The 25572-nt window shown below is 44.1% G+C and overlaps 1 protein-coding gene across 3 annotated transcripts in view; it reads right to left on the bottom strand.

Moving 5' to 3' along the window:
- Positions 1 to 4021: 4021 nt before the first annotated feature.
- The window catches only part of klf8 (Kruppel like factor 8), an 89088-nt gene continuing 67537 nt past the window's right edge, over positions 4022 to 25572 (bottom strand). For 2 of the 3 annotated variants that reach the window (XM_026182704.1, XM_026182703.1), the window contains exons 4-8: positions 16453 to 16704; positions 16127 to 16361; positions 7382 to 7493; positions 4986 to 5125; positions 4022 to 4421 (exon numbers count right to left, since the gene is read on the bottom strand). In XM_026182704.1, the coding sequence (XP_026038489.1) occupies positions 4240 to 4421; positions 4986 to 5125; positions 7382 to 7493; positions 16127 to 16361; positions 16453 to 16704 (921 nt within the window). In that variant the 3' untranslated portion in view covers positions 4022 to 4239. The remainder of the gene's footprint in view (positions 4422 to 4985; positions 5126 to 7381; positions 7494 to 16126; positions 16362 to 16452; positions 16705 to 25572) is intronic. The other variant, XM_026182705.1, reaches the window with a different exon arrangement.

Genomic DNA, 25572 nt, shown 5'->3' with positions numbered 1-25572 from the left:
GTTAGTGTGTGTGGTCGAGGAAAGATCAACGATTCCATTCACATACAACAAAAAAATCGAAAGCAATCTCCGAAACAGACACGAGGCCGATGGAGAGATAAAACTGAATGTGCTGGAAAAACCAGAACCCCATTTCCTGTTAGCACCACAAAGAAACGTCCACGCACCTCAACTGTAACGACGTGGAGCCAGGAAGCCCCAGAAACAGATAAGGTATACGACATCTGGTCCGATAACAAGTGAATCAGTGGCTCTGTGTTTTGTTTTTGTACTTCAATTAGGTATCTTTAAAAGAACCTTTTAGTTAGTGCAGCACTTGACTGATCTAACATGAATAATGTTTTTGCTGCTTGGATTTCAACATCGATTTTAAAAAGGAGAAACATATCAACACATTTAAACTGGCTACTGTAAATCTGGGGACTTCCTCTTACTTCCTGTTAACTTATCTGAGCAGAACACACCTGAAGCTGAAGGAGGAAAAAATGGGTCTGACCCAAACCAACTGAATCTCACATTTAACTTGACATTTAAAACCAGGTCCAGTACTGGGACATTAAGCTCGGTTGTTATAATGAATCCCTAGTTAGTTGAGTAGGGGGTCGTTTCCCACCCCCACCCCTGCTGGGGCATCTCAACGGTCTCACACGCACTTGACATGCTCACCAACGTCACTATAAGAAAACAAGAAGGCTACTCTCCATGCAACACAAATGTGCACAACACAAGTGGGACCATATAATTGTTCTTTTTTTAAGAAACTACGAAACAAATGTATTAGATTGGAAAAAAAAATACACGTGATGAAAAACACATTTCATCAAACCAACAGAGGAAGAAGAGAGAAAAAAAAAGATTTTTCACATTATCTAGTCAGTGTTAAAAATAGAAATTCACCCGTTACATTTACTCTGCACTTTGATTATATACATTTATGTACACGGATTTCTCTTAATTATTTGTCATTGTCCTTAATGTCTTTATCAACAGTTTACAAAAGAAAGAAAATTGCAATCAAATGCATATACTCTCCTAGAAAGATGTGCTTAGTAACTTCTTTTTTTGTTTTTTTACTTGAAGCAGGGGATGTTAAGAGAAATGGGAACATTGCATTGCTCTGCGCTGCAAAAACATAACAAATAAACCACTAAAATCCTTCCAAGCGAGTGACTGAATTCTAAGTAATGCTTCCCCTGATGGGAAATGGAAAGACAGGAACAGATTCCCTCATTTTTAAACCATATTCAGTGACTCGGCTAAGACGGATTCTCTTCGGTTTCGCAGCGCGGAGACCACGCAACAAATCTGCCCTCTTCACGGCATGCGCTCAGCTCACAGCAAGCCTGCATGTCCATCTCATTTATCGCAATGTGAAAAGTCAAGATGTAAAACATTTTGCTCTCACTTACTAGCTTCTGAAATGATGACAAAGACGACTGTAAATGGCGAGAACGAATTCAAAGCAAAATGTGTGTAGCCGTTTTTTATTGGGGGGGGTTGTTGCTTGAAAAGAGACGAGCCAGGATGAGAAAAGCCTGCTCCGTCCATCACAACCCCAGCTCCCCACTCGCTCATTACCAAGTCTGTTTGAAATTATGGATGTGTTTCCACACCTTAAGTCTTATATACCAACACAGAGTAGTGATCAACAGCGCAGGCCTCTACACAAACCTGACCTTCCTCTTAAGGTTCCTGCAACAACCCTACGTGAGCTGCTTATCAGGAACCCAACTACCAGCTAGTGCTCTAGGACTGAGATCAGAACAGCGCTTGGAGCTGCGTCTGCGTTATGTTGCATAATCAAGTTCAGCCCGGATCGGGAGCTGAAAACCAGCCCACTTAAGACATGGACACTGTGGGTAAGGAACCAGGGTGAGGCGGGGGTCGATTCTGCTCCAAAAGAACCCAATTCGAGACACGATTCATCTGTTAGTATCTACTCGAGGCTTTTAACTGAGATTCTATTGCCATTAAAAACAAACCGGAGTGAATTGACCCCCACCCTGGTAGAAATGCTAGTGAGGAGAGCGCTTAAGTTTCCCCGTGGTTTAAACCCCAGGCGCCTGGACCCCGACAGCCCTACGAGACGCCCGATTTCTCCCAGAACCACCGATAGACGACCTTCACCACTCCGTTATCAGTCTTCTTGCTCTCATAACGATGCAAGGTTACAAAACCATTTAATTATATTAAAAAAGAACAGTCTCGAAAGAGTCTGATGAGCAAAAGCTGGAAATTCTCAAACCATCTGATTTGTTAAGACTTTGAAATGCTTTAGGTTCAACTCACTTTGGTGACACTGTTAAAATAAATGTTAAAATTTCTATTTTAAAAGGCTTGAAAATCAGCAAGCATGTTTTTTTCAGCCAAAAAAACTTTTCTCACCAAATACGGAAACAAATTCCACACATAACACCTTTAATTTCCTGTTTTTAAACTTCAAAAACTAAACAACTGAACTAAAGCGAACGCTGTGGCCAGTCGTCGTCTGTCGGCGGTTCTAGTTTTGCCCTTACAGATTGACTTCGGTTATTAAGGCTCGACGGGCAAGAGGTAAAAGAACAACAAGTGCCCGGAACAACGCACTCATAAAAATCTTAAATTCTTGATTATGTGTTTGTCTCAAAACATGCACACTAACTCACGGACACGCACACACGCACACTCAGAAAAGCTCCCCTATTCCCTGCATGAGAGTTTTACTTGTATTCTCAATCTATTTGTGTCCTTTCCTCTGTCTTTTTCACAGCCTCAGAAAACAACGACAAAAAAAAAAGATCTGAAAGTTTTTTTTCTTTTTAAATAAAAAACAAAAGAACAACATTTTGTTTAGAACACCAAAAAAGAAAAGAAAAAATGTAGACAGGACTAAAGGCCTTTTTTTGTGTTTTTCTGATAAAACAACAGCGACTACGGCGCAAACAAAGCAAATACTGTTATTCAAGAGGAATCGGAAAGGTGTGTGCGGCGGGGGAGGGGGCGGGGCGATAACAACCACGTGATCGATAGATCGATACAATGAAAACAAATGAAGTTTTATTAAATTCACAGTCTTGTAGCTCCCTGTACCGGGGGAGGTGGCGGGGGTTTAGGGCAGAAGGAGGCGAATGGCGATGGGAGGGTGGGGCGCAGTGTTTTAGCCTCAGACATGCTGATGCATCTGACGTCACTTCAGCTGCTGTCAATGAAATAAGCGCACACACACACACACACACACACACACACACACACACACACACCGATATGCACAGTTAAGTAAATACCTCATCTGAATTTATGATAAATGAGTTTTGGTTCTTTTACTTTTACAAACAGAACCAGGAACTAAAGAACTCCAGGAACTGCACTTCTCTACGCTCCACTTTGAAATCCGAAGACAGTCCAAATATTCAGCAATTGTAAGCAGTTTACTGTCATCCAAGTCGCAGCTACTTAATATTTAAGGAGCTATAATGATACCTGGAGCATTTTTGCGTAATGCTGTATTTTATATTTATTTACCTGTTATTTGATCAAAAGGTCATTCAGTAAGATCACATTTGCCTCAGGCAAATATAACTGGGGTGGAACGAAACTCAAAGTTCTCAAAAACAACTTTTCCTGGAAAAGCAGTGGCGGGAAGCGGCGTCCTCGGAAGTCTCTTTAGCTTCCAAGAAAATAAATTTTGGAGTCACGTAGATTCCAAACTCAGGATATGAACAAAATAAAAACTGTAAATCAAGAAAAGAGCAGCTGAAGTGACATCTGTGTGAGCCCTCCTCTTCCTCTTTGCCTTTTGGATGGACTGATGCATGTAATGGATGGATGGAAGCATGAAAGTCCCTGCTGCTGGATGTCCTTCAGTCCATCCTTTCTCTTTCTGAGGAGGCAACATCTTGTGTGACTGAGTCGGAGGATGGTAGAGAGGACTGCTTTGGGCTGGACGGTAATGATGACAGACACACACACACGCAGCAAAAAACATCCTGCTGCCACCACCGAACAAACACACAGACACAATTGTCCTATGACTGTGAGATGAAGATGAGGAGGAAGAGGAGGAGAAGGTAAAGTCCTTTTTTTTTCTATTTGCAAGGTGGGTTTAAAATCCCGCAGGAGAGCAGAGAGGAAACAGGAAGTATAGTGTGAGGTGTGGGGGCACTGGTACAAGATGTGCTGTTTTTGAGAAATCAAAGGGTCAGAGGTCAGTTTGATAGGGAGCTGGGGGCATCAGGGGAGAGGAAGGAAGGAAGTCAGAGTTCACATCATCACGTGGCGGCGGCGGTGCAGGGAGAGGTGGTCAGACCGGGAGAAGGAGCGGTCGCATTCGGTGCAGCGGAAGGGTTTGATTCCGGTGTGCTTGCGAAAGTGTCGGGTCAGCTCGTCGGAGCGGGCGAAGCGCCAGGTGCAGCCTTCCCAGGTACAGTGGTAGGGCTTCTCTCCTGGAAGAGACGAGGAGAGGAGTTAGCAGGAAGGAGGCAGGGAAGGAGGTTAAAGAAGGAAGAGGAGGGTCAGGACGATGGTGGACAAAATTGAGCAAACAATTTATTTACTACAGGTTATTTACTACAATTACTCTACCTAATCATGTCAATCACTGTATGATTGTAGAATAAAATTAAGATAATATTCAACACAGGAGCTTCAAACAGCCAAATCCTGCTTACCATTCCTACACACACCTTAACGGTGTCTTACCTCAGGAAACCTGTCTGAAAAAAAATACCATTGGGCACTTTTTCCCTAATCTCCTTCAGATTAGGGAAAAACTACTGTCTGCTGAGAGCAGATAAGACGTGAACTGTGCACTGACAAATGTTGAGCCACCGGAGGTTACATTAAATTCTGTAAAGGGGCCATTTTAATCCTTAAAGATCACCCTGCAGTAATCTGTAAATAATGATTCTGGTCTTCACCTGGAGATGAACTGCTCCTTTCAAAGAACACCTGGACTGCACTGATTTATTTGTGGCGTTGTTGTGATGCGTTTCTAGGGCCGAGCTCACCTGTGTGTATCCTCCTGTGGGCTTTGAGGTGGGAGCTCTTGGTGTAAACTTTTTTGCAGCCTTCGTAGTCGCACATGTGGATCCGTCGCCTCTTGATGTCTGGCGAATCTGGATCGACGGGCTCCAAGTCCATAACCGACCTGAGACACCAAAAGAGGAAAAGGACGATTCTGTTGAGAAACGCTTCTTCTTCTCTCATCATGTTCAGGAGAACTTAACACCGATTTAGCCACCAGGGGGCATCAGAAAGTCACACAGCTCCATTTCGATATTCCTCCCCTTCCCTCTATTTGTCTTGAATCGTTTCACCTTTAAACTTATTTTTTACTCCCTTCTTTCCTTAAACACATGAGATAAACTCAAAATTAACCCATCAGCACTCCTCTTTGTCGCCCTTTTTCTACCTTTGACTTCTTCCTCTTAAATGATGCTTCAGTTTTCCAAGAATCAGCTGTGTGAATTATCATATTCATATTTACAGGCAGTCAAACTTTAAATACATTTGATTGGAAACAAAAAGACTAAAAAAATAACACCGCTGATGTCCCTCTTTACAAGGAGGTGTGACGGTGAACTGCATTACATAAGCTTGTTTATGCCCCTGCTCTGGGACAGCCCTGCCCTGCAACACACACACACACACACACACACACACACACACACACACACACACACACACACACACAGAAAATCACAAATAATCTTCCTTAAACCACTTTAAAAGACACAAAATCCACAAAAGACTTACTTTTGTACTCTGAAACACACTTTCTCTCTCTCACACCCACACACACTCTCTCACACTCACACACACACACACACACACACACACACACACACACACACACACACACACTAGATAAGGGCGCTGAGCAAACTGTCAACGCCCACACCCTGAATTTCAGTTAGTCAGGCAGCCTCGCCCACTGGGTGTGGCCGGAGCTACGTCCTGATTCTCTAATAAACACAGTCTCCAGCGGCACACCACCCTTTACCCTGCGATATAAAACAATCTTTCACATGTCCGCGCTTTCCTCTGGAGGGCTAAATGTCCTAATTTATGTCTATAGAGCGCTCGCGATGCACACATGCACCCACTTGTCTTCCTGTGTTACAGTCTGGGCGTCTCCAGTGTGTTCTGCTGTACAGAGGGTTATATAAGGTTATATAAGCATCCAGTCATGGCAGTGCTGCAGTAATGTAATTAGTCAGGAGCCTGCAGGCGAGGGAGGTGACCCCCACACAGAGAAAGAATTTCCCATAAACCCTGCTGTGCATTAGAGTCCCTCTTGCTGACCCTGCCGAGTCCTATTATCAGCAGTCATTACACATGGATTTATGCCTTTCCGACAGTTTTGCAGACATCTGATTTACAGTTGGCGTCTCCAAAAAGTGCTTTTCTGTCACAATTTTTTTCTGCTGCAGTACTTCAACTTGCCACCAGGAGATCAAGACTTATGCAGGTTTTAAAGATCTATGTTGCTGCCCATTTGAGGAACCCTATGTCTATGCAAAGAGAGGCTATGGAGAGTCACCTGCACGGAGCCAACAATCTAGCTTCACAATTCACTACAAAGAACTTCTTTGTCTGTTATGACTTCTACTTTCATCGCAGCGTCAGGCTACAGAAAAGAACCATCGAGAGCACAAATCTAAAATACTTATCCTTGTACCAAACATCTGACACTGCCCCCTAGTGGCACTTCACAATAAAGAACTGGGTCTGCAACAGTCTGCATACCAGGTTTTCTGTCACTTGATAAAGGTGTGAAACCACAATAAACCTTATTTATTATGCAACTTATAACTTGCACAAGCAACGTGATGAAAAGGCGAAGAGACCGTGCAGGAAGGAGGTTGGGGTGGACGGAGGGGTCAAAAAAAGAAACCCACTGGACTTTAACATGCGAGATAACCATTTCCTGTTCTGAACTGAGACTATGGCCATTCAATAACGTTTCAATATGCTCTACTTCCTTTCTCAAGTACAAGCTCTCCACTCGCTAGAGGAGAACTCAGGGCTTTGACTGGCTTATTGTTAAAGACAAAATGTTGGCTGCACTCTTAAGCGTACTGTCAGGATCCCTGAGCTATCTCCACTTTCCTGTCAATGCATCACATTTTAATTGCTGCTGATATCTAGTTTTGTATCCTTAATTGTTCATTGTTGTGGTTATCAGCTTTTGAAACCTTAGATCTAGAAAATATAATCGTTCATACTGGGCTCTGAGCATTTCCAAATAATGGGGCACCAGGGTGACTGTGTCTGAAGACCTGCATTCAACATTTCATGAATGCATCTTTCATTTTTTTTATATTTATTGATTGCACGTAAGATTTTACAGGTGTGGCTAAATACATTGTGCTTGATGCGTCCATCTGCATCGAAGACTCACCCCGCATCAAGGCTCTGGGCGCTGATGGAAGCCGATCCAGACTCTGTACCGCTCTCTGCATCGCTTTCACTTTGATATTCCACTGGAGATGTTGAACCTGGCTTGATCCGAACTGCGGGGAGGAAAGGATGAAAGGAAGATGGGTGTAAAGAGTGAATAGAAGGACATAGAGTGGTAGAAACAGATGAAGGAAAATTGTGGGGCCATGGAATTGAGAGGGAGGAGGAAAAAAAAGAAGTTGGGGGTAGGGGGTGGAAACGGAGAGAATAGAACAGCAGGGGGTTAATAACTTCTTAACAGCAATGTCTGGTTTCCAGCAACTTAGCAAGACAAAGGCTTGCTCCAAGTGTGTGTGTAGGATTAGGTGTGGTCTGCATGGCTGCAAAATGGATCAAATCTGAGGCCAAACCCCACGCTGGATTCCTCTGCATGTCTGCTTGTTTTCTCCATCTTTCTCAAAATGCCTGTTTTAGCCTCCAGTTTCTATTAAAAGAAGCATCTTCCAGTGGTTGTCTTTTACTTTCAGTTTCAACAACCTTTTACAATGTCACAGCAGGAGGAAGATGATGTGAACAGCTGTTAATGGGAAGAAAAAAAAGCTGAACTCACAGACAATGCTAATTAGCAATTAAGTGAAAGACAAATTTCCCAGAGCTATCGGAAAGCTTCGGCGCGCGTCCTCGAGGATTGGCAAGCTGTTCGAAATTCTCACAAAAGGAAGGAAGACGTTTAGATTTTAAACCGAAGGTCCTGCTTTTGAATTCTTGATTACGGAGAGTTAACCACTCTCAAGACATTTCCAGCTGCTCGTTTGGCTCTGGAAGTGTAAATTCATGTCCTCATCAGCTAATATGTAAAGGGAGGATGGCCTCGTCACACCGCCACATCAGAAAAGTCATTGTATAAAAGGAGATTATTGCAGTTTCTTGTTATCTGATGTGTTAGTTTCATGGCCTAAAAAGAAAAACAAAGCTTTACAAGAGACCAGATGCTACCTAAACGCCACCAGACTGGACACAGAGAACTTTATATATGTATGATTTTGATTTTTAATGCACCTTCAATGAAATCAGGCTGGGTCGATTAATTGTTAGATCTCAAAGTGCCCCCCCCCCCCTTCTCCTCCTCCTCCTCCTCCTCTTTGTGCAGGAATGTGGCAGCCACACTGTTCAAAGTCCACCCAGCCCGGAGAGAGCAAGAAGGGGTGGGGTGGTTGGAAGGGTGACGCAAGGAATTTGGGTGGAGTGTGTATATATATCTGTATGAATGTGTGTGTGTGTGTGTGTGTGTGTGTGTGTGTGTGTGTGTGGGGCAGTGGTGGTGTGGGGAGGGTCATGCACCAAAAAAGGAAAAAAAAAAAAGTGGTGCTCTTTGTCTCTGGAGACAATAAAGCCACCCCCACCCTCCTCTGCTGCCTTCCTCTTTCAAAGGCAGAACGACCCATCTCCTCTCCTTTTGACCCTCCTCGTGCTTCCTCACCCGACCGCCCCCCCTCCCCGCTACCACCACCTCTCCGCCTCACCTCGCTGCCTTCGCTGTGCGCCCACCTATCTAGCCTCCTTCTCCTTTTCCTCCCACTCGACGACTCGGCGCGTGAGCTGCCAATGTCAGCTGTCTGCTGCTCGTTCGCTTCGCATGGAAGAAGAAAAAAAAAGAAATCCAAGTTTCCGTGTTGTCTGCTCGCTCCCCTCGTCGTGCTCACAACTACGCTCTTTGTTTCCTCTCAGCGCAGGGATGTGAAACGTACACAGAAAACAGGTTTACAGGATAACTACGACTTCAGTTATCCACTCACTCGCTCACTTGATTGATGACTTTAGATTGTTTAGAGGATGTTTTGAGCAGTGAACAAACTGTTAACTGGAAACTGCTCCATCAACACCATCAAAGCAGGGATTAGAATGAGAGAGAGAGCTTTTTTTGCCCCATATTGGCTTCTTTTCATCAGCTCCCTGTTTAATCCAGAGTCCAATTTACACATATCTCCTTCTACTCACATATAAGGTCCTGAATAATCAGGCTTGTCTGAAAGACCCCATAGGACCATATCGCCCTAATAGAGCACTTTGTTCTCAGACTGCAGGTTTACTTGTAGTTCCTAGGAAAAGTATAATGGGAGGCAGAGCCTTCAACTTCCAGGCCCCTCCTCTGTTACGGCTGTTGTAGTTAGGGCTGGATCAGGTAACGCCGAATCCTGCGTTAGTTACACTGCAATAGGCATAGAAGGCATTGAGTGTTCCTTCTCCACTAACCTTTTTCACTCACCATCTGTTTATACACCACTCTGCATTTGTACAAGCACTATGCTTGCTCATAGGGGGGTCATGTGATTGTTGGCTTTTCTCTGTATTATTGTAGGGTCTTTACCTTGCTGTAACAATGTTTTTTGGCAATGAATCTTATACCATTGAAAAGCTTGTTTATTTCTAAAGAACATGTATTTGTGGGTTGAGCAGCAGAGTTGAGAGTATGTGCGCTGCATCCATGAAAAACTAGCCAAATCTTCTCTGCCCTTGCCAATCGTCTTATTCTGCTGCCAACACAACCACACTGGCTGACTTGTGGCAATGCTAGTTGAAGAAAAGGATGTATGAGCGTAACTCACATACTCAACTTTGCTGCTCAACCCATTTTGAATGTGACACCATTAAAACAGATATGAATTCTTGACAAGATTTATTGTCAAGAAGCATTGTTACACCAAAGAATTAACAGACCAACCACAAATATCTCTAATAATAATAATAATGGATTGCATTTATATAGCGCTTTTCATGGCACCCAAAGCACTTTACAATTCCACTATAGAGATTGAAAATGTGACGTCATTCAGGGGTAAAACCGCAAAGAATTCTGGGAACTTGTGGCAAGAGGTACTAGCGCACGCAGGCTTTCAATTGAAATCAGTCACACAGCGATAAAAAGAAACACAAAAAAATGGCAAGAAGCTGTTGTATTATTAACTGCAATAGCCGGTCGCATGACAGCCACGGGAAGCCGACGGGTAAAGAGATCGGTTGTTATCGGATTACGTCGTTGGAGAGAAATTGTTCGAGCCGTGTTTCCGAAGTAACAAAGAGCCGACGGATGGCCTGGATTGCAGCCATTCAAAGACCAAATATAACATCCCAGAACACTCCAGCTAACAGGCTAGTCTGCTCCAAGCATTTACACAAAGGTCAGTCTGCTGTTGTAGTTAATACGTCATTTTTCATAACATAATTGGTGATATAGGTTACAAGCAAGTCTGGTGCTGAACAGAAATTGTCGCGCTATGCTCCTTTGTTTATTGTGCATAAATAATGGATTGTCCTGACACAACATTGCGTTTCGCTTCTGTTATTATGGTACATTGACAAAAACATATACTTTTATTCACAGGGTAAAACAGTTGTTTTGTATCACTAATTGCCCAGTACGATTACAGCATACAGTATTATTGTCACTGCTACATTTCTGTAATGCGAACCAGAAATTATTTCCACTACTAATTAATTATCGTTGAGCTCAAAGGTCCTATTAATAAACGGTTAACGAATGTGTATTTATGACGACGATTTGTGAGACTGGTAAACTTATGATACGTACGATGGTCTTTCGTTCTACTCTGTGCATTTCAAGGTCCTGTACCCATCCGTCGGTAAACTGTACCTGGGCTTGTTGCAGTGACCTGAAGTTACTAAACTTCATGAGTGTATGCGCTCACTCCAAGAACCGCATAATTATAAACATGAGCGTGGTGAAAGTTGGGCAGCACGCCAACGTATTTTGTCCACTCTGTGTGCTCGTAAGGGTCTGACCCTTTCACTCCTTTGATTTTTTTCCTCGTATCTTTTCTTTGACTTTTCATCAAGTCTGTCTTTGTACGGACCGGCATTGTTCTCCTTCGTTTTGTACATTCCTTTTTTGGGGGGCAAAGAAAAAGCAAGAATTTATTGGAACCGAAGAATGAACGTTTTGCGGTGCTGCAAATGCTTGCATTTGATGCGGTACTTGGATTGTTTTGCCACGAGTTCCCGGCATGCAATGCGCGAAAGTCACGTGGTCTGTCAATCTCTATTCATTCACTCTCACATTCACACACTGGTGGAGGCAGCTACGGTTGTAGCCACAGCTGCCCTGGGGCAGACTGACAGAAGCGAGGCTGCCATATCGCGCCATCGGCCCCTCTGACCAACACCAGTAGGCGGTAGGGTAAAGTGTCTTGCCCAAGGACACAACAACCAGGACAGATAGCCTGGGGATCGAACCGGCGACCTTCCGGTTACAGATGCGCTTGCCTGAGCCACGGTCGCCCTACATTTCATACTACCAACATTTGCGATCATTTCTAGTTTTAAGTACATCATATTGTGTGGATTACACAGTCCTTAGTGTTGCCTCAGTATCTTGCATCTTAACCTGTCGTTAAAGTGCTTTTGCTCCTTTACTGAAGTCAAATGAAAAGTACAATCAAATCACAAAATAAAACTCTGACCCCAGACAGACATATAGATCACCAGGTTAAGTAATTTCACTGCAGCATCACTGTTAGGTGTGGCAACCAGGGCAGCACTGCAGAAACAAGCCTGATCTAAAGTTAATCTTCAATACAGAAAGACTGCAAGTCAACATGAAACATGATGTTATGTCAGCACATTACTCACTGACAGGAATACCAATTGTAAACAGATAGGCAATGAGTTATGGAGAGGTGGGCAGTTTATTTGGAGAGAAAGAGGGCCTTCATGATGACTAATTAGTTTGACCTACTGGCACGCGGCATGTGCACTGAATTTACATCATTTTCCAAGAGGTTAGGATTTACGTGCCCAGTTATCGCGGATTTTAAAGGACAACAAATCAAAGAAAAAGGATATCAGATATTGTGCTGTCACCAAACCAGCAGCTTTGTTACAATGGCAGCAAAAATTACAAAAGGGCTTGTTATTACTTCACTGAATTCTGTTCTACTTGATCTAATAGAAAGGTAATAAAGGAGCAGGGGTGGACTGAAATAATACTTCTCCAACCCCAAACCCCTTAGGCTAACCCTATATCTAATTTTTGGAGGGGCTGTCACAATATTAGAATTTCTGTACCCGTTTAAAAGAAGTTTAAACAAAGACTCTTTGGAAAAAAAACAGCCAACCAAAAAAAAAGAAAAAAAGAAAAATGTTATCAGTAAGGTGCGTCTTGTCTCTTCTTGGCAAATGAATTTAGCTCAAAATAGGAATAAAGGCAGATGTAGAGAGAGTCAGTATCAGAACCAAAACAACTATCACGGTTACCTTCAATAGCAGTAAGCATACACATGACAGCCCTCAGGCTGGAATTTCAAATATAGATACATCCTGAGTTTCTGAAGTTTGCTGTGTGCAGCATCAAAAACTCCCCACGAAGACACCAAACAGGACGTAAAAATCAACAGAGCTAGACACGTAAATACAAAACAACAAAACTACATCTTTTAACCAGAGGAGGATGACTGGTTACTTTTGAGCATCAAGCAAAAAACATAAGAAAACTTCAGAAAAACATTCATTCAACTTTAACTTTTTTACTCTCCGCCTCTGCCCTCCAGCCCTGTGATCCCCATCCACTACACAACAGCTTTCTGTGCGAGCAAGTAAACAATGCGTGTCTTAGCAGAGCGACAGTAGGATACGTGTTTGATGGATGCTGTGACGAGAGCATAGAGTCTACAGGCAAAGCTTACAAAGCGTGGACTCTGAGAGGTGTGTCGGCTCATTTATGCTTTTATAATAATCACCCGACTGACTGCGTGTGTTTGGACTGTGAAAGGAAGCCAGAGCACTCGCAGAGAACCCAAGCCCATCAGATCGGATTCAAACCCAGGACCTTCTTGCTATCAGTCAACAGTGCTAACCACTCTGACACCGTGCCACAATACTGCCCTAAATTAGTATTATGTTCATAAAGAAAACTATTTCCCGTCTACTGTGCAATAATATTGTGCAAGTCAGCACAATGTGACCTGTAATTATGTAACATACTGTATGTACGGAGGACCAAAGCTGCCAAAATCAATATTAAACAAAAACAATAACTGTTCAATATATTAAATAAAAATTTAAATGATTAAAAACAATGTAACATATAATGGTAAGCACTGATTTGTTTATTAAAAGTAACCTAAGTTGTTGTGTAGAATTCATTTTTTTTGCACACATTTTTTTATGTCATATCATCATTTATTCGTATTTTCTGAATCCATTTGAACACAGTGTAGCTTTAGTTACCCTCACACTTCATTTGATTACAGTATACTTCAGTTTATTGTACTATGTTTCATTTCCTCCTGACTTGTGTCTATCTGTACTTTCTTTCTCGTTCCTCTACGAGTTTGCACTTCAGAACGCAAACGAGCGAGCAGCCATTCGGCGTGCCTCGTGTTTAACTTTCTGCCTGTTGCTTGACTGACGCCGCAAATAATAAACAAAGTAGTTGCCTTCAGTCATGAAACTGCTGCTGTTGCAGACGCGAGGTGCTTCGTGCAAACAAAAACAAACACAGAGATTAGAACAAATATAAATAAATAAATGCTGATTAAATGCTAATTAAAAAATAAACATCAATCTTATCTTTTAACATTGCTAGAGCATTTACGGTCATATTACTTAATGTATTGGGTATTTTGTATTTTCTAAAAGGGGTTTGAGACAAACTGGGAAAAGGTCAAAAACGTTAATCAAAACACAAACACACAACAGCTCCTGGCATGGATGAGTAACAGTCTGAGAGCATCTTCAGGCCAGTCTGTGTGCTGCAGACTCTTCTGAGATTCACCGCCTGCCTCGTTTACATTCCTCAGTCCAGACTGTGTTGTTGTGAATCAGAGTCCAGGTGAACTCTGCCGACTTTGCCCAGGGACTCGACTGCAGTTAAAGGGGCGGAGGTCTATTTTGCCTGCTTGCCTGGGCAAATGTCGAGCGTCCGGTCGTGTGGACACAGGGATTGACAGACATTTGCTGTTGTTTAGTGAAAACCGACAGGAACACTTGGGAGGTTAAGACACTGCTGACTAATAACAGTCCAGACAAATGCTAAGTAGTCAGCTTGTACATGACTATTTTAGTGGGGCATTCTTGGCTTTTTACATTACAGAATATGAGAAAATCAGCTGCTCAGAGGCTCACTGAAGAATTTTAGCCACTTCTCTGCAACATATGTAACAATTCTCTCTGCAGTTTTCCACATTTAGACGACGCCATCAATCATCTGGCACATATGGAGAATTTCCAGAATGACAAAGATAGACAGGCAGACAGAAGGCAAATCAAACATATCACCAACCACAAACAGACACCAGCTCCTTTGGGAGAAACGCTGTGTTCCACTGAGACTGAGATCCCCCCCCCCACCTCCATAAATGACAGTTTAAGCAGCGGTGACAGAACCATGCAACGCCAGGCGTGACAGTCAAAAGAGGAAGACTGACATTAAAGAGGAGAGGTCTACCGCTCATCTCAAATTACAAGTATTTTCATTACAGATATTGCGACATATTAAATAAACATTCGCGGTGCCACGTTCCTTCTTAACATCCTGTTTCAACATGGCACATTAAAGAAAGAAAGAGGTTCTAAAATGCTCTGTCACTGCAAAGTAAAACATCTTCCTACCCCCGTTTAAACGCATGATTTAGTCTGCTTCTCATAACAGCCAAAATGGAAAACTACAAGCATTAATAACAGAATTATTGCAGTTTTTGCAGTTTTCAAATTTCCTTTCACTTACTTGGTGAAGGGCTGATAAAAAAATAGGTATGATCCTTATCTTAGTGGAGGGAGGTGGAGGGATGTAAATCAAGATGGCAAGTCAACATGGTGGCTCTACAAAGCAGTGCCTGCTCCTTTGTATTCTTAAAGGTTTAATTCTAAGTTTCTGAGACTGCACCTTTAAATAATATCCTGGATTCAGAGGTTATTTGTGTGGTTTCATGTAAGAACTCAACCTTTGCTTCATGACTGTACAGCTCCTTAAAAAACAAACACAAAAAAAACCAACATAAGACTCTTAGATCCAGTAGAATACATTGGCCAATATTTAGCACGGTGCTAAATTTGAGTATGCAAAGCAAAGTTTTATTTTAATGTTAAGAAAGGTGATGTCATGATTCTTTTGCAAGAGCAAGAAAACAAAATCTCCAAGATTGCACCAAACCTGTGTTAGATCAACACGGGCTATGCAGGCTGGTTATTGCCTCATGTTGAACTACATCACTGGCTCCTGACTGGTTAGACCAACCAGTCTATCCAACCCAAGAACAGTGAATATGGGGTTAAAAAAAGAAGCCTAACCAAAAACTGCAGTTCCTCTAATGTCCCCTTGAGCCTGCCTCCGAAACGGAGTGAACTCCCCTCAACTCCAGCCTATAGGTTCAAGTTTGGTTTCTATTCCTCATCCAGCTGCACTTTCGAATGTATATATTGTTTTAAGGCACGACGTTTAATGCAGTGGAAATGCATGTTGCAGTGATTGCAGATGCACCTTGCTAACTAAGCCAAACGACAAGTGCAAACATTAGCAAACCCTGTCAGCTGACATTATCACACAGAGCTGTCAATGAGCGAGCTCATGTTGACTGATATACTGTATTTATAAATCTTATTTAGTACAAAGTCTGGATATTTAGGCAACTGAAGACTGAAAGTGGTCTATATGAAACAGACAATTGTTGCTAAAAGCAGAAGCTATACTGCACTGGTGTTGCCCCCTTGGAGCTTATGACTGTACACTCACCAGATCCTTCGGAGCGCCCATCACTGCCTATCAGCGGCACCGTAATGGCTGCTGTGGCGACACCGTCAGTAGGCATGGTGGTGTAGACAACAGGCAGCGACTGCACCACCACAGGGATGGTCTGCAGCTGACCCACCTTGCTGGGCATGGTCACTGAGGGGATTGTATGGATAACGTGGAGAATCTGCTGGCCTCCAGCGCCCTGCGTGGCTAAGATGGATCCTGGAGAGAGGACCTGGAGAGAAAAGAAGCGATGAAAATGAGTGGTTGTAACTCTACTGCGCTTTACACTTCTAAATCCACAGAAGGTAGGAGTTTATAGTTACCATGGAGCCTATCGATTGCACCGCAGAGGGGACAGGTGTGGCTGACAGGCTGGGCTGGGTCACAGCGCTGCTGGGAGCTGGGTTGACTGTGGTGCTCGTTGTCGAAGCGGAGCGAGGTTTGTTGAGCGAAAGGTCAACGGGCTCAGTCTGGTCCTCAGTGGGGCTCGGATGAGGCGAGGAGGGCTCTGTCTTGCACTCCTTCTTCACCTTCAGGTCTTTCGGCTGTGAGCCGTCATCACCTATATCTGCCTGCTAGAGAGAACACGGTGGACAAGAAGATATAAGAAAAGGTTAGAAAGAAAAGGACAAAGCGATAACTCAGCTTCAGCAAACTAAAGTTGACTGGTTTTATTCCAGATTTTACTCTAAACCTGGCAACTTATATCCTCAACATAATTAGATTTTTATTCTCAAAGGAGAGTGATCTGATATATTAATTAGAAGCAGTAATCATAGTTATGTGTAGCATGCCAAAAAAGAAAAATGCTAATGCATGCTGGTTTATTGTTTAAAAAGTCAGCAGGAGCCAAACAACCCACAGTAATGAACACAACAGCAGAGGAAACAGTAGTTAAACAGGGACCTAATATTACACACTGATACAATGGTAGATGCTCATTTTTACTGTTGTTTGGGGCAAAAATCAAAAACAAGTAGCTTAAGAGCCTGAAAGAGAGAACTGAGGCAGTGGCTACATCAAGGCCCATCAAGCTGTAAGATTACTGGAGATTATTCTGAATCGAATCATGCAAAGCTACTCTACTAGAGTCCATGCAAATACAGCGCTGGTTATGAATACAACAGGTGACCTTGAATCTTTGTATCTCTCTCTGCTTTGCAGTCACTCTGTGTGTTACATGGTCATGGCAAAGAACACCATTAATGCATATATTTGTGAGCAGATAAGGTGTAAAATACTGGGGAGGATGGAAGAGAAACACTGCTGGTTGTCATCAGGACCATCATCCAATGTGCAAATAACAAATAACTCAAATAACAAATGCTATCAATTTTTGTGTAAAACATTCACCAAATTTCACCAGGAAAAACCAAAGTGTGCACTTTCATCAATATTCACAAGAGTAGAACAATTCATTCTCCGACTCAAACGCAATGCCAGGATCATATTAGGAAATATGATGGTATACTTTTATCACAGGCTTGATACATAACGAATGATGCTGAGACTCGTGGGTACTGTAGTAGTTAGACGCGTCAGCCATAGGAGAAGAATTTAAAATATAATTAAAAGAAAATTATGGAATGAGAGATGCTTCCTTTATTTTTTCACGAGCAGCACTTGTCTCCTTGTGTACGACCGACAAACCTTACTGGACATAAAAGACGGTCTTTCTTATAACTTTCCGGAGTTCAAGTTTTGCAACACGGACGCTCCGTTTGCAGACCCCCCATTCATCTCACCTGAGACGCCTTTGTTCTCTGGCCCTGGAGGCCGCAAACGCCGACGCAGAGGGAGAAGATCTGGCGTTCTGGTTCGACTGAGACGGCGCACTTACAGACCACCGTTACCCAGTTTATTACTGGCTAATATGCAGTCTCTGGAGAACAAGCTGTGCGAGCTTCGGGCACGGATCTCATTCCAGCGAGAGATGCGGGACTGCTGCGTGATCTGCCTCACAGAAACCTGGCTATCGGACAAAGTACCGGACTCCGCAATACAACTGCCGGGGTTCTCTGTGCACCGCGCGGACAGGTCACAGGATCTTACTGGGAAAAGCAGAGGCGGTGGTGTGTGTTTCATGATCAACAACAGCTGGTGTGATTATGCGAACGTGCACCCGGTCAAATCCTTCTGCTCACCGGACCTGGAGTACCTGATGATTAAGTGCCGGCCATTCTGGCTACCGAGGGAATTTACAGCAGTGATTATTACGGCTGTTTACATTCCCCCACAAGCCGACACTGACCGTGCACTCAGGGAACTGTACAGCGCGATCAGCAGCGAGGAAACCGCACACCCAGAGGCAGCGTTTATCACAGCCGGAGACTTTAATAAGGGAAACCTGAAGAAAGTCTCACCAAAACTCCATCAACACATCCTTTTCAACACACGTGGAAACCGGCAACTCGACCACTGTTACACCTCTTTCCGGGATGCGTACAAAGCCCTCCCCCGCGCCCCATTCGGCCAATCAGATCACCGCTCCATCCTGCTCCTGCCCGCCTACAGGCAGAAGCTGAAACAGGAAGCTCCAACCCGGAGGGCGGTGCACTGTTGGACGGACCAATCGGAGTCTGCGCTGCGGGACTGTTTTGATCACGCGGACTGGGAAATGTTTCACGTGGCCGCCAGAGACATTGATGAGTACACAGACTCAGTCTGTGGATTTATCAGGAAATGCGTGGAAGATGTCGTCCCATCCAGAACAGTCAAATCCTTCCCAAATCAAAAACCCTGGATTAACGGAGATGTTCGCGCGGCACTGGCGGCACGGAACACCGCCTTTGCCTCCGCGAACACATCGGACTACAAACACGCACATTACCAACTCCGGAAGACGATCAAAGCAGCCAAACGTGAGTACAGGGACAGGGTGGAGCAACAGTTTGACAACCCTCGGAGTATGTGGCAGGGACTAAACACGATCACAGACTTTAGAGGGAAAACCAGCACACCGCAGACCACGGCCTCTCTGTGTGAGGATCTAAACGTATTCTACGCTAGATTCGACACAGCGAACACCATGAGACCGGACAGTGTGCGCACCGCGGATGACGTCAGTGCGCACACTGTGTCTGAGGAGGATGTGCGGAAGTGCTTCAGGAAGGTGAACGCACGCAAAGCTACTGGTCCGGACGGGATTCCCGGCCGCGTCCTCAGGTCATGCGCGGCTCAGCTGGCTGGAGTGTTCACGCACATCTTCAACCTTTCCCTCTCTCTGTCTGTAGTCCCAGCCTGCTTCAAAATGGCCACCATCGTCCCTGTACCCAAATCCTCCACCATCTCCTCATTGAACGACTGGCGACCTGTAGCCCTGACCCCCATCGTAAGCAAATGCTTCGAGAAGCTGGTCAGGGACTTCATCTGCTCTGCACTACCCGACTCACTGGACCCTCTACAGTTTGCATACCGCCACAACAGGTCCACTGATGATGCCATAGCCCTGACACTACACACTGCCCTGTCACACCTGGAGAAGAGAGACACGTATGTGAGGATGCTGTTTGTAGATTACAGCTCAGCATTCAATACCATCGTTCCCTCGAAGCTGGACAGGAAACTGCAGGATCTACGACTGAGCAGCTCCCTCTGCAGCTGGATCCTTAGCTTCCTGTCTGACAGACGCCAGGTGGTCAGACTGGGCAGCATCACCTCATCCCCCATCACACTGAACACTGGTGCTCCACAGGGGTGTGTACTGAGCCCTCTCCTGTACTCACTCTACACCTACGACTGCACAGCCACTAACAGCTCCAACATCATTGTGAAATTTGCGGACGACACTACAGTGGTGGGTCTTATCACCAACGGTGATGAGACGGCTTACAGGGAGGAGGTCAGCGCCCTGACCCACTGGTGTCAAGACAACCATCTCACCCTCAACGTCGCAAAGACAAAGGAGTTGATAGTGGACTTCCGGAGGTGCAGAGAAGTACACACCCCCATCACCATCAACGGCGCTGCTGTGGAGAGAGTGAGCAGCTTCCGGTTCCTTGGTGTACATCTGGCTGAGGATCTTACGTGGTCAGTACACACAAACAAAACAGTGAAGAAGGCGCAGCAGCGCCTCTTCTTTCTCAGGAGACTGAAAAGATTCGGCATGAGCCCCCGCATCCTCAGGACCTTCTATCACTGTGCCATTGAGAGCATCCTCACTGGATGCATCACCACCTGGTATGGCAACAGCACCGCCTACAACTGCAAAGCTCTCCAGCGAGTAGTGCGGTGCTCTGAACGGATAATTGGAGGTGAGCTTCCCTCCCTCCAAGACATCTACAGGAAGCGGTGCCTGAGGAAAGCGGGGAGGATCATCAAGGACTCCAGTCACCCCAGCCATAAACTGTTCAGACTGCTTCCATCAGGAAGGAGGTTCTGCAGCATCCGGTCCCGTACCAGCAGACTGAGAGACAGCTTTTTCCATCAGGCCATCAGACTGCTGAACACGTCATAGACACCTCAGCTTCACTACTGGAACTTCAACATTATGCACTCCACACTGTATATAAATGCCACTTGTTTTGCACATATTCAACTCTGTATATTTTATATATTTTATTATTATTATTATTATTATTTTTATTTATTTATTTTTTTTCTGCAACCTCCTCAACCCTTTGGGCATACATCTTTCATGGCCTGACCTCATTCTTCAGTGAATGAAGACAGACAGCGATTGGTTAAGGTTTGCTTTGAAGAAATGCTTCATGCAAAGGAAAATGCTTTCTTATAACAGGCATTGTGGTTTTTCATATTGTCCCTTTGCATCTACAGCAAGCCAGGACTCGGCTGCCATGCAGCTCGAAAGCACAGGGAACAATGGCTGCAGTGTGGTACACTGGGTGGGGGGGCGGAGGAGAAAGTGAGGGAGACAGAAGAGAGGGAAGGGCTGCATGGGTACAGAGAGAGACTGGTACTGTGTGAGAGGGAGAGAGTTAAAAAAAAAAAAAAAAAAGACACAGGAAGAGTGAAAGAGACACGGGAGAACTGGAGCGAGAGGGAGCAGCAGCGAGCCTCCAGTCCGGGAGTTGGCCTCCGTCCAGTTCAGCTGAGCACAGTTTGGCTCTGGGTGAGGAGGAGAGGGTGGAGACTCTGCTACGCCCTTTCATCGGGTCACACAGTTCAGCTGGAGGCTGTGGCAGTGGCATCGGCACAAATATAAGTGGTAAACAACTTTCCCGTCGGTGAGCGTCATGTCCAAATAGCCAGAGTTACAACAGAGCAAACCTGTTGTTCTGCTTTTTCCCCCTTTTTACAGCATTACAGGACACGTGAAGATTTAAAATAGATTAGCGTCTTGATTTTTGTTTGTAGATACGATTTGCAATGGTTAATCCATATCAATGCTCACCTTCTACACTGTGGTCTAATGCAGTGGGCTTGAACAAGCAAAAAAACAAAACAAAGTAATGAGCGAGGAAAGGAAAGGAAAGGAAAGGAAAGGAACATGCCGCACCTGCGTGAAACTCGGCTTAGGTGAGGAGGGATTTAAGGAGCACTTTATAGGCAAATAGGAAAAAGAAAGGAGAGAGAAGATGAGAAGGTAGGACAAAAAAAAGAGAGGAGATGGGCGAAGAGAAGCTGGGCTGTAACGTGATTATACTGAGACGGTCTTTAAAAAAAGGGAAAAAAACTGAAAAGAAAATGAAGTGTGAAAGAAGTGAGGGAGTGGGTGAGGCACAGAACGAGACAGGAGAAAGAGAGAGAAAGAGAGTGGGTGGGAAAGGCCAAGCGTTGCCATGGAAACTGGGAGCCATCAGCTGACTCCATGTTTTTCCACTCGTTCCCCACCCACCACCAACTCCCTTCCATTTCCCTCCCGGTCCACTCGTCTTTCCATTGCTTCAGCCCCGCCTCTCCTCACTCCTTTCTTTTCGCTCTCTCTATCACGACCACACCCCTTTCACCTTTCTCTCTCTCTCTCTCTGTCTGTCACATCCCTCCTCTCCTTCCAGCATCTCTCGCTCTTTACATCAACCACACCCTTGTTTTTCTTCACCACCTCACCCTTTCATCCCTCACTGGCTTCATTTCTACCCACTCGCTCTTTTTTTTCCCCCCTTCTTCTTTTCGATTTTCCTCTCCCCTCCACTTTTCCTCTTTTCACAGCTGCTCAGATTAAACCCACAACTCTGTGCGAAATCCTCAAAAGAAGAGACTGAAAGGCTGAAGTCCAATATAAAAAAAAAGAGACAGAAAAAGAAAATAAAACCCCCTCCGGATGCCCGCGAGCTCTGATCTCAGAGGAAGGGAGATGGAAGGGAAGAAAGAGGGGCCAAAAAGGAAGAAACACTTTCTATGAAGACAGAGTGATTAGCTTAAGAGCGAGGATGTAAAAGAGCTCTTTCCTCACAATTTAATATCCCGCTCTGCGTCAAAGCGGTGGCTTTGTTTCCCCCAATAAATGTCCTTGATTAAATGTATAAACTATTCTCCTATTTAAAAGTTTTTAAGCCACACTTTGCCATCGGCTTTGGTTTAAGCTCTTGGTGTTTTTACTATAAAAGTCAAAAATGATCTTTCAATCCTTCGGTCAGAAACTGATATTCAGTTGCAGAGAATGCATATTATCGATAATAACACAGCCAGGTTTCATAATACAGCATCAGTATATTATAGTATGGATCAATCACCCAGTAGTATTTTCAAATACCATTGATGTTTGCAAATAGTGAAGAGCTGATAGACTTTTAAAAACAGAAAATCTGAAGGACATCATTTCTGCAAGTCAGGATTTCAGGACAGTTTTTCTGAAATGTCTGAAGCTCGACCTTTTTTATTTTTTTAAGGAAATGAACAGCAGAAACAGTTTGTGTTTGGACACTGGCACAATTTGAGCTCCGTATGCCACCACAAAAAATTTGTAAAGTATCAATTAAGCCGAAACTGAACAGCTCACTTTCAGTTTAAATTCAAAACTGCGATCGAAATAAAATGTTAATGTTTATAAGTGCGTGCAGGAAATGCCCTTCTGCCTGGAGTCTTCCTTCCCTCCCTCAGTAATGCTCCACTGGACTGAGATCAGGAGATTTACTAAGAATCATCTTCCTTCATAAACTTTCGGGCTGCTAAAATCTATTGCGATGGCTGCAAAATTACAAACACCGTGCGACTGTCCGAATATTTCCAGCATGAATTGCATGTAAATATGAATAAATGATGGCTTAAAGAATCTAGGCAGCTTCCTCTAGATCTCTGCACGAGGTCGTTAAAATGACACGATGGCAACAATCTGCCACACAAAGCTGCAAGCCTTTAAAAAGTGAACCCGACATGTCAGAACGATACATGGAAAAACCTTTACTGTAGCAGTGGAGCTCCCCCCCCACACACACACACACACACCCTACACTTCTCAGTTCATCTGCTCCATCATAAAATGGGTCACACAGTGTTCGCCGTGCAATTAATTCATGTGATCTCTAACTTGAATGAAAGTGGGGAGCAGCTGTAGTGGTGAGGAAGCCCGGCAGAGAGAAGAAGATGTAAAATGTCCAGAGGACTTTAATCCCGGCTTCATACAGATCAAATAATGAGCGATTTGCAGCTGCAATGCAGCTCGGCTATAAGTAACCTCATGTGTTCAGAGAGGACACTGCGTGGCGATATTTTTGAGTACACAAGCAGGGAATTATTTACCAACTCGATCAAATGAAAAGCACACTTTCTGGCTGTCTAACAAAGAGCTAACAGGTGACGCTAAACATGAGAGGTAGACTCCTGACAGGCCGATCATGCTCGACTGTCAGCAGCCACATAATTTATTGATGTCAAGTTACATGACAAGTGGGGTAAACTGTGACAGCCCTCTATAACAAAGTCGCACAAAGTCGCACTGAGAAACTGCCTTTGATACAGAGAGCGCATCCTCGCTCAAAGTCACTGTTTTTGCTCCAATTTTATAATCTGGAGAGTTTTTAAGTCGTTCGTAAGTAGTATCAAATATTGGTATCAGCTATCTTGTTGATTGATGTCAGCTTATGAGAAAGTAATAACTCCGTATTTAGTGGTTGATATTCGTCGGTTATGTTAGGTGCTTGTTAAAGGTTGAATGTTGCCAACAGCTGACGTTAAAACTTGTTTTTTAAACTAAAGCCATCTCACCTGACAGAAAGAGGGGAAATAACTAAAACCCAATAAACAAAAGAATATGGACTGGTATCAGCACCAACTGTCAGGCTAAATATCACTTTATAACATCGACTGTATAAAAAGGATGTCTGAATAGTAAAGTTACCTTGGCCAGCAGTGTGAAACTAAGTGCAGAAGAAAGCCCATCTATAAAACTGTCTACAAGAAAATGGCCCTCGGGTCGCTGATCTGTGGCCTCAGTAAACACGTTCCTGATGAGTTTATAGTCATTAGTTTTAGTTTCAAGTCATATTTATTACAACACAATGTTCCTTTTTGAATTACGGTCCCCATTAGAGTCAAAAAGGACGATAAAGACGCCGTTTGCTTTACAGCAGGCCCACTTTGTGATTTACAAGCGCTACCACATTGGAGTCAGAGCCCCTTGGTTTTTCAGTCAAATCCACCCATCTTTTTTATACAGTTTATGCTTTAAACACTAGTATCAATATCAGCTTACAAAGACTTTAAGTTCCTGGGTTGTTGTGGAAAATGTTATTTTCCAAATGGTGAAAAAGGAGACCGATGGTGACTTTGTAACACTACCCGTGCTGCACCTGCGCTGGTCATCGGTGGGGAACACGATCTGCTGTGGTGAAAAGAAAACAACAGAACACACAGAGCACACACAGAGGGAAAGAAACAACAAAGCTAGCTCCTCTGAGGCCTCTAAGTCTGATGTTTAAATGTTGTCTTTTTTCTAACAGGAAGAAATCAATAGGTCCCGAGGCGAGACAGACACACGGTGACTGCTTATATACGAGCGGAGAGAACAGAGGACGGAGATGGAAATGGAGGAAAAACAGAAGGAGCGAGCAGAAATTAAGTAAGAGGCATATCTGGCGTGGATTCGTTGTGATTTCCAGTGCCTGTGTGTACAGAATTTATATGTTTAGGCACTTGCAGACAGCCATTTCCATTTGTGTGTGTTTGCACACTTGAGTATATGAAGTGTGAAGTCAGATATGGACATGGAGAGAATAAACAACAGCTGGGGAAGACATTAACCACAGGCACAGCTTTGCAGCTCCACCCCTTAAATCCTTACCCACCCAGTGCAACACCAAGTGCCCCCACCCTGGATTAAAGCACACTCCCTTCTGCTTCTCTCTCTCTGCTTCACCCACCTGTTAGCAGGCTGATACTAGCACAGCTCAGTCTTAGCCACAGTCAGTGTTGACTCTCAGTCTAATGTTACCTATTAGGAGTTGCCAGTGTTGATATCCTGGGTGCTTAGTAACTTGTTCACCTCATACACCTACACAGGACAGCCTGCCTATAAAGCTCGCAGCACAGGTGTGCATAAATGT

Source organism: Astatotilapia calliptera, chromosome 10, assembly GCF_900246225.1.
Source record: "Astatotilapia calliptera chromosome 10, fAstCal1.2, whole genome shotgun sequence".
NCBI classification, from domain to species: Eukaryota; Metazoa; Chordata; class Actinopteri; order Cichliformes; family Cichlidae; genus Astatotilapia; species Astatotilapia calliptera.
The sequence above is the reverse complement of the archived record's forward strand: the minus strand, read 5'-3'. Positions and strand labels throughout refer to the sequence as shown.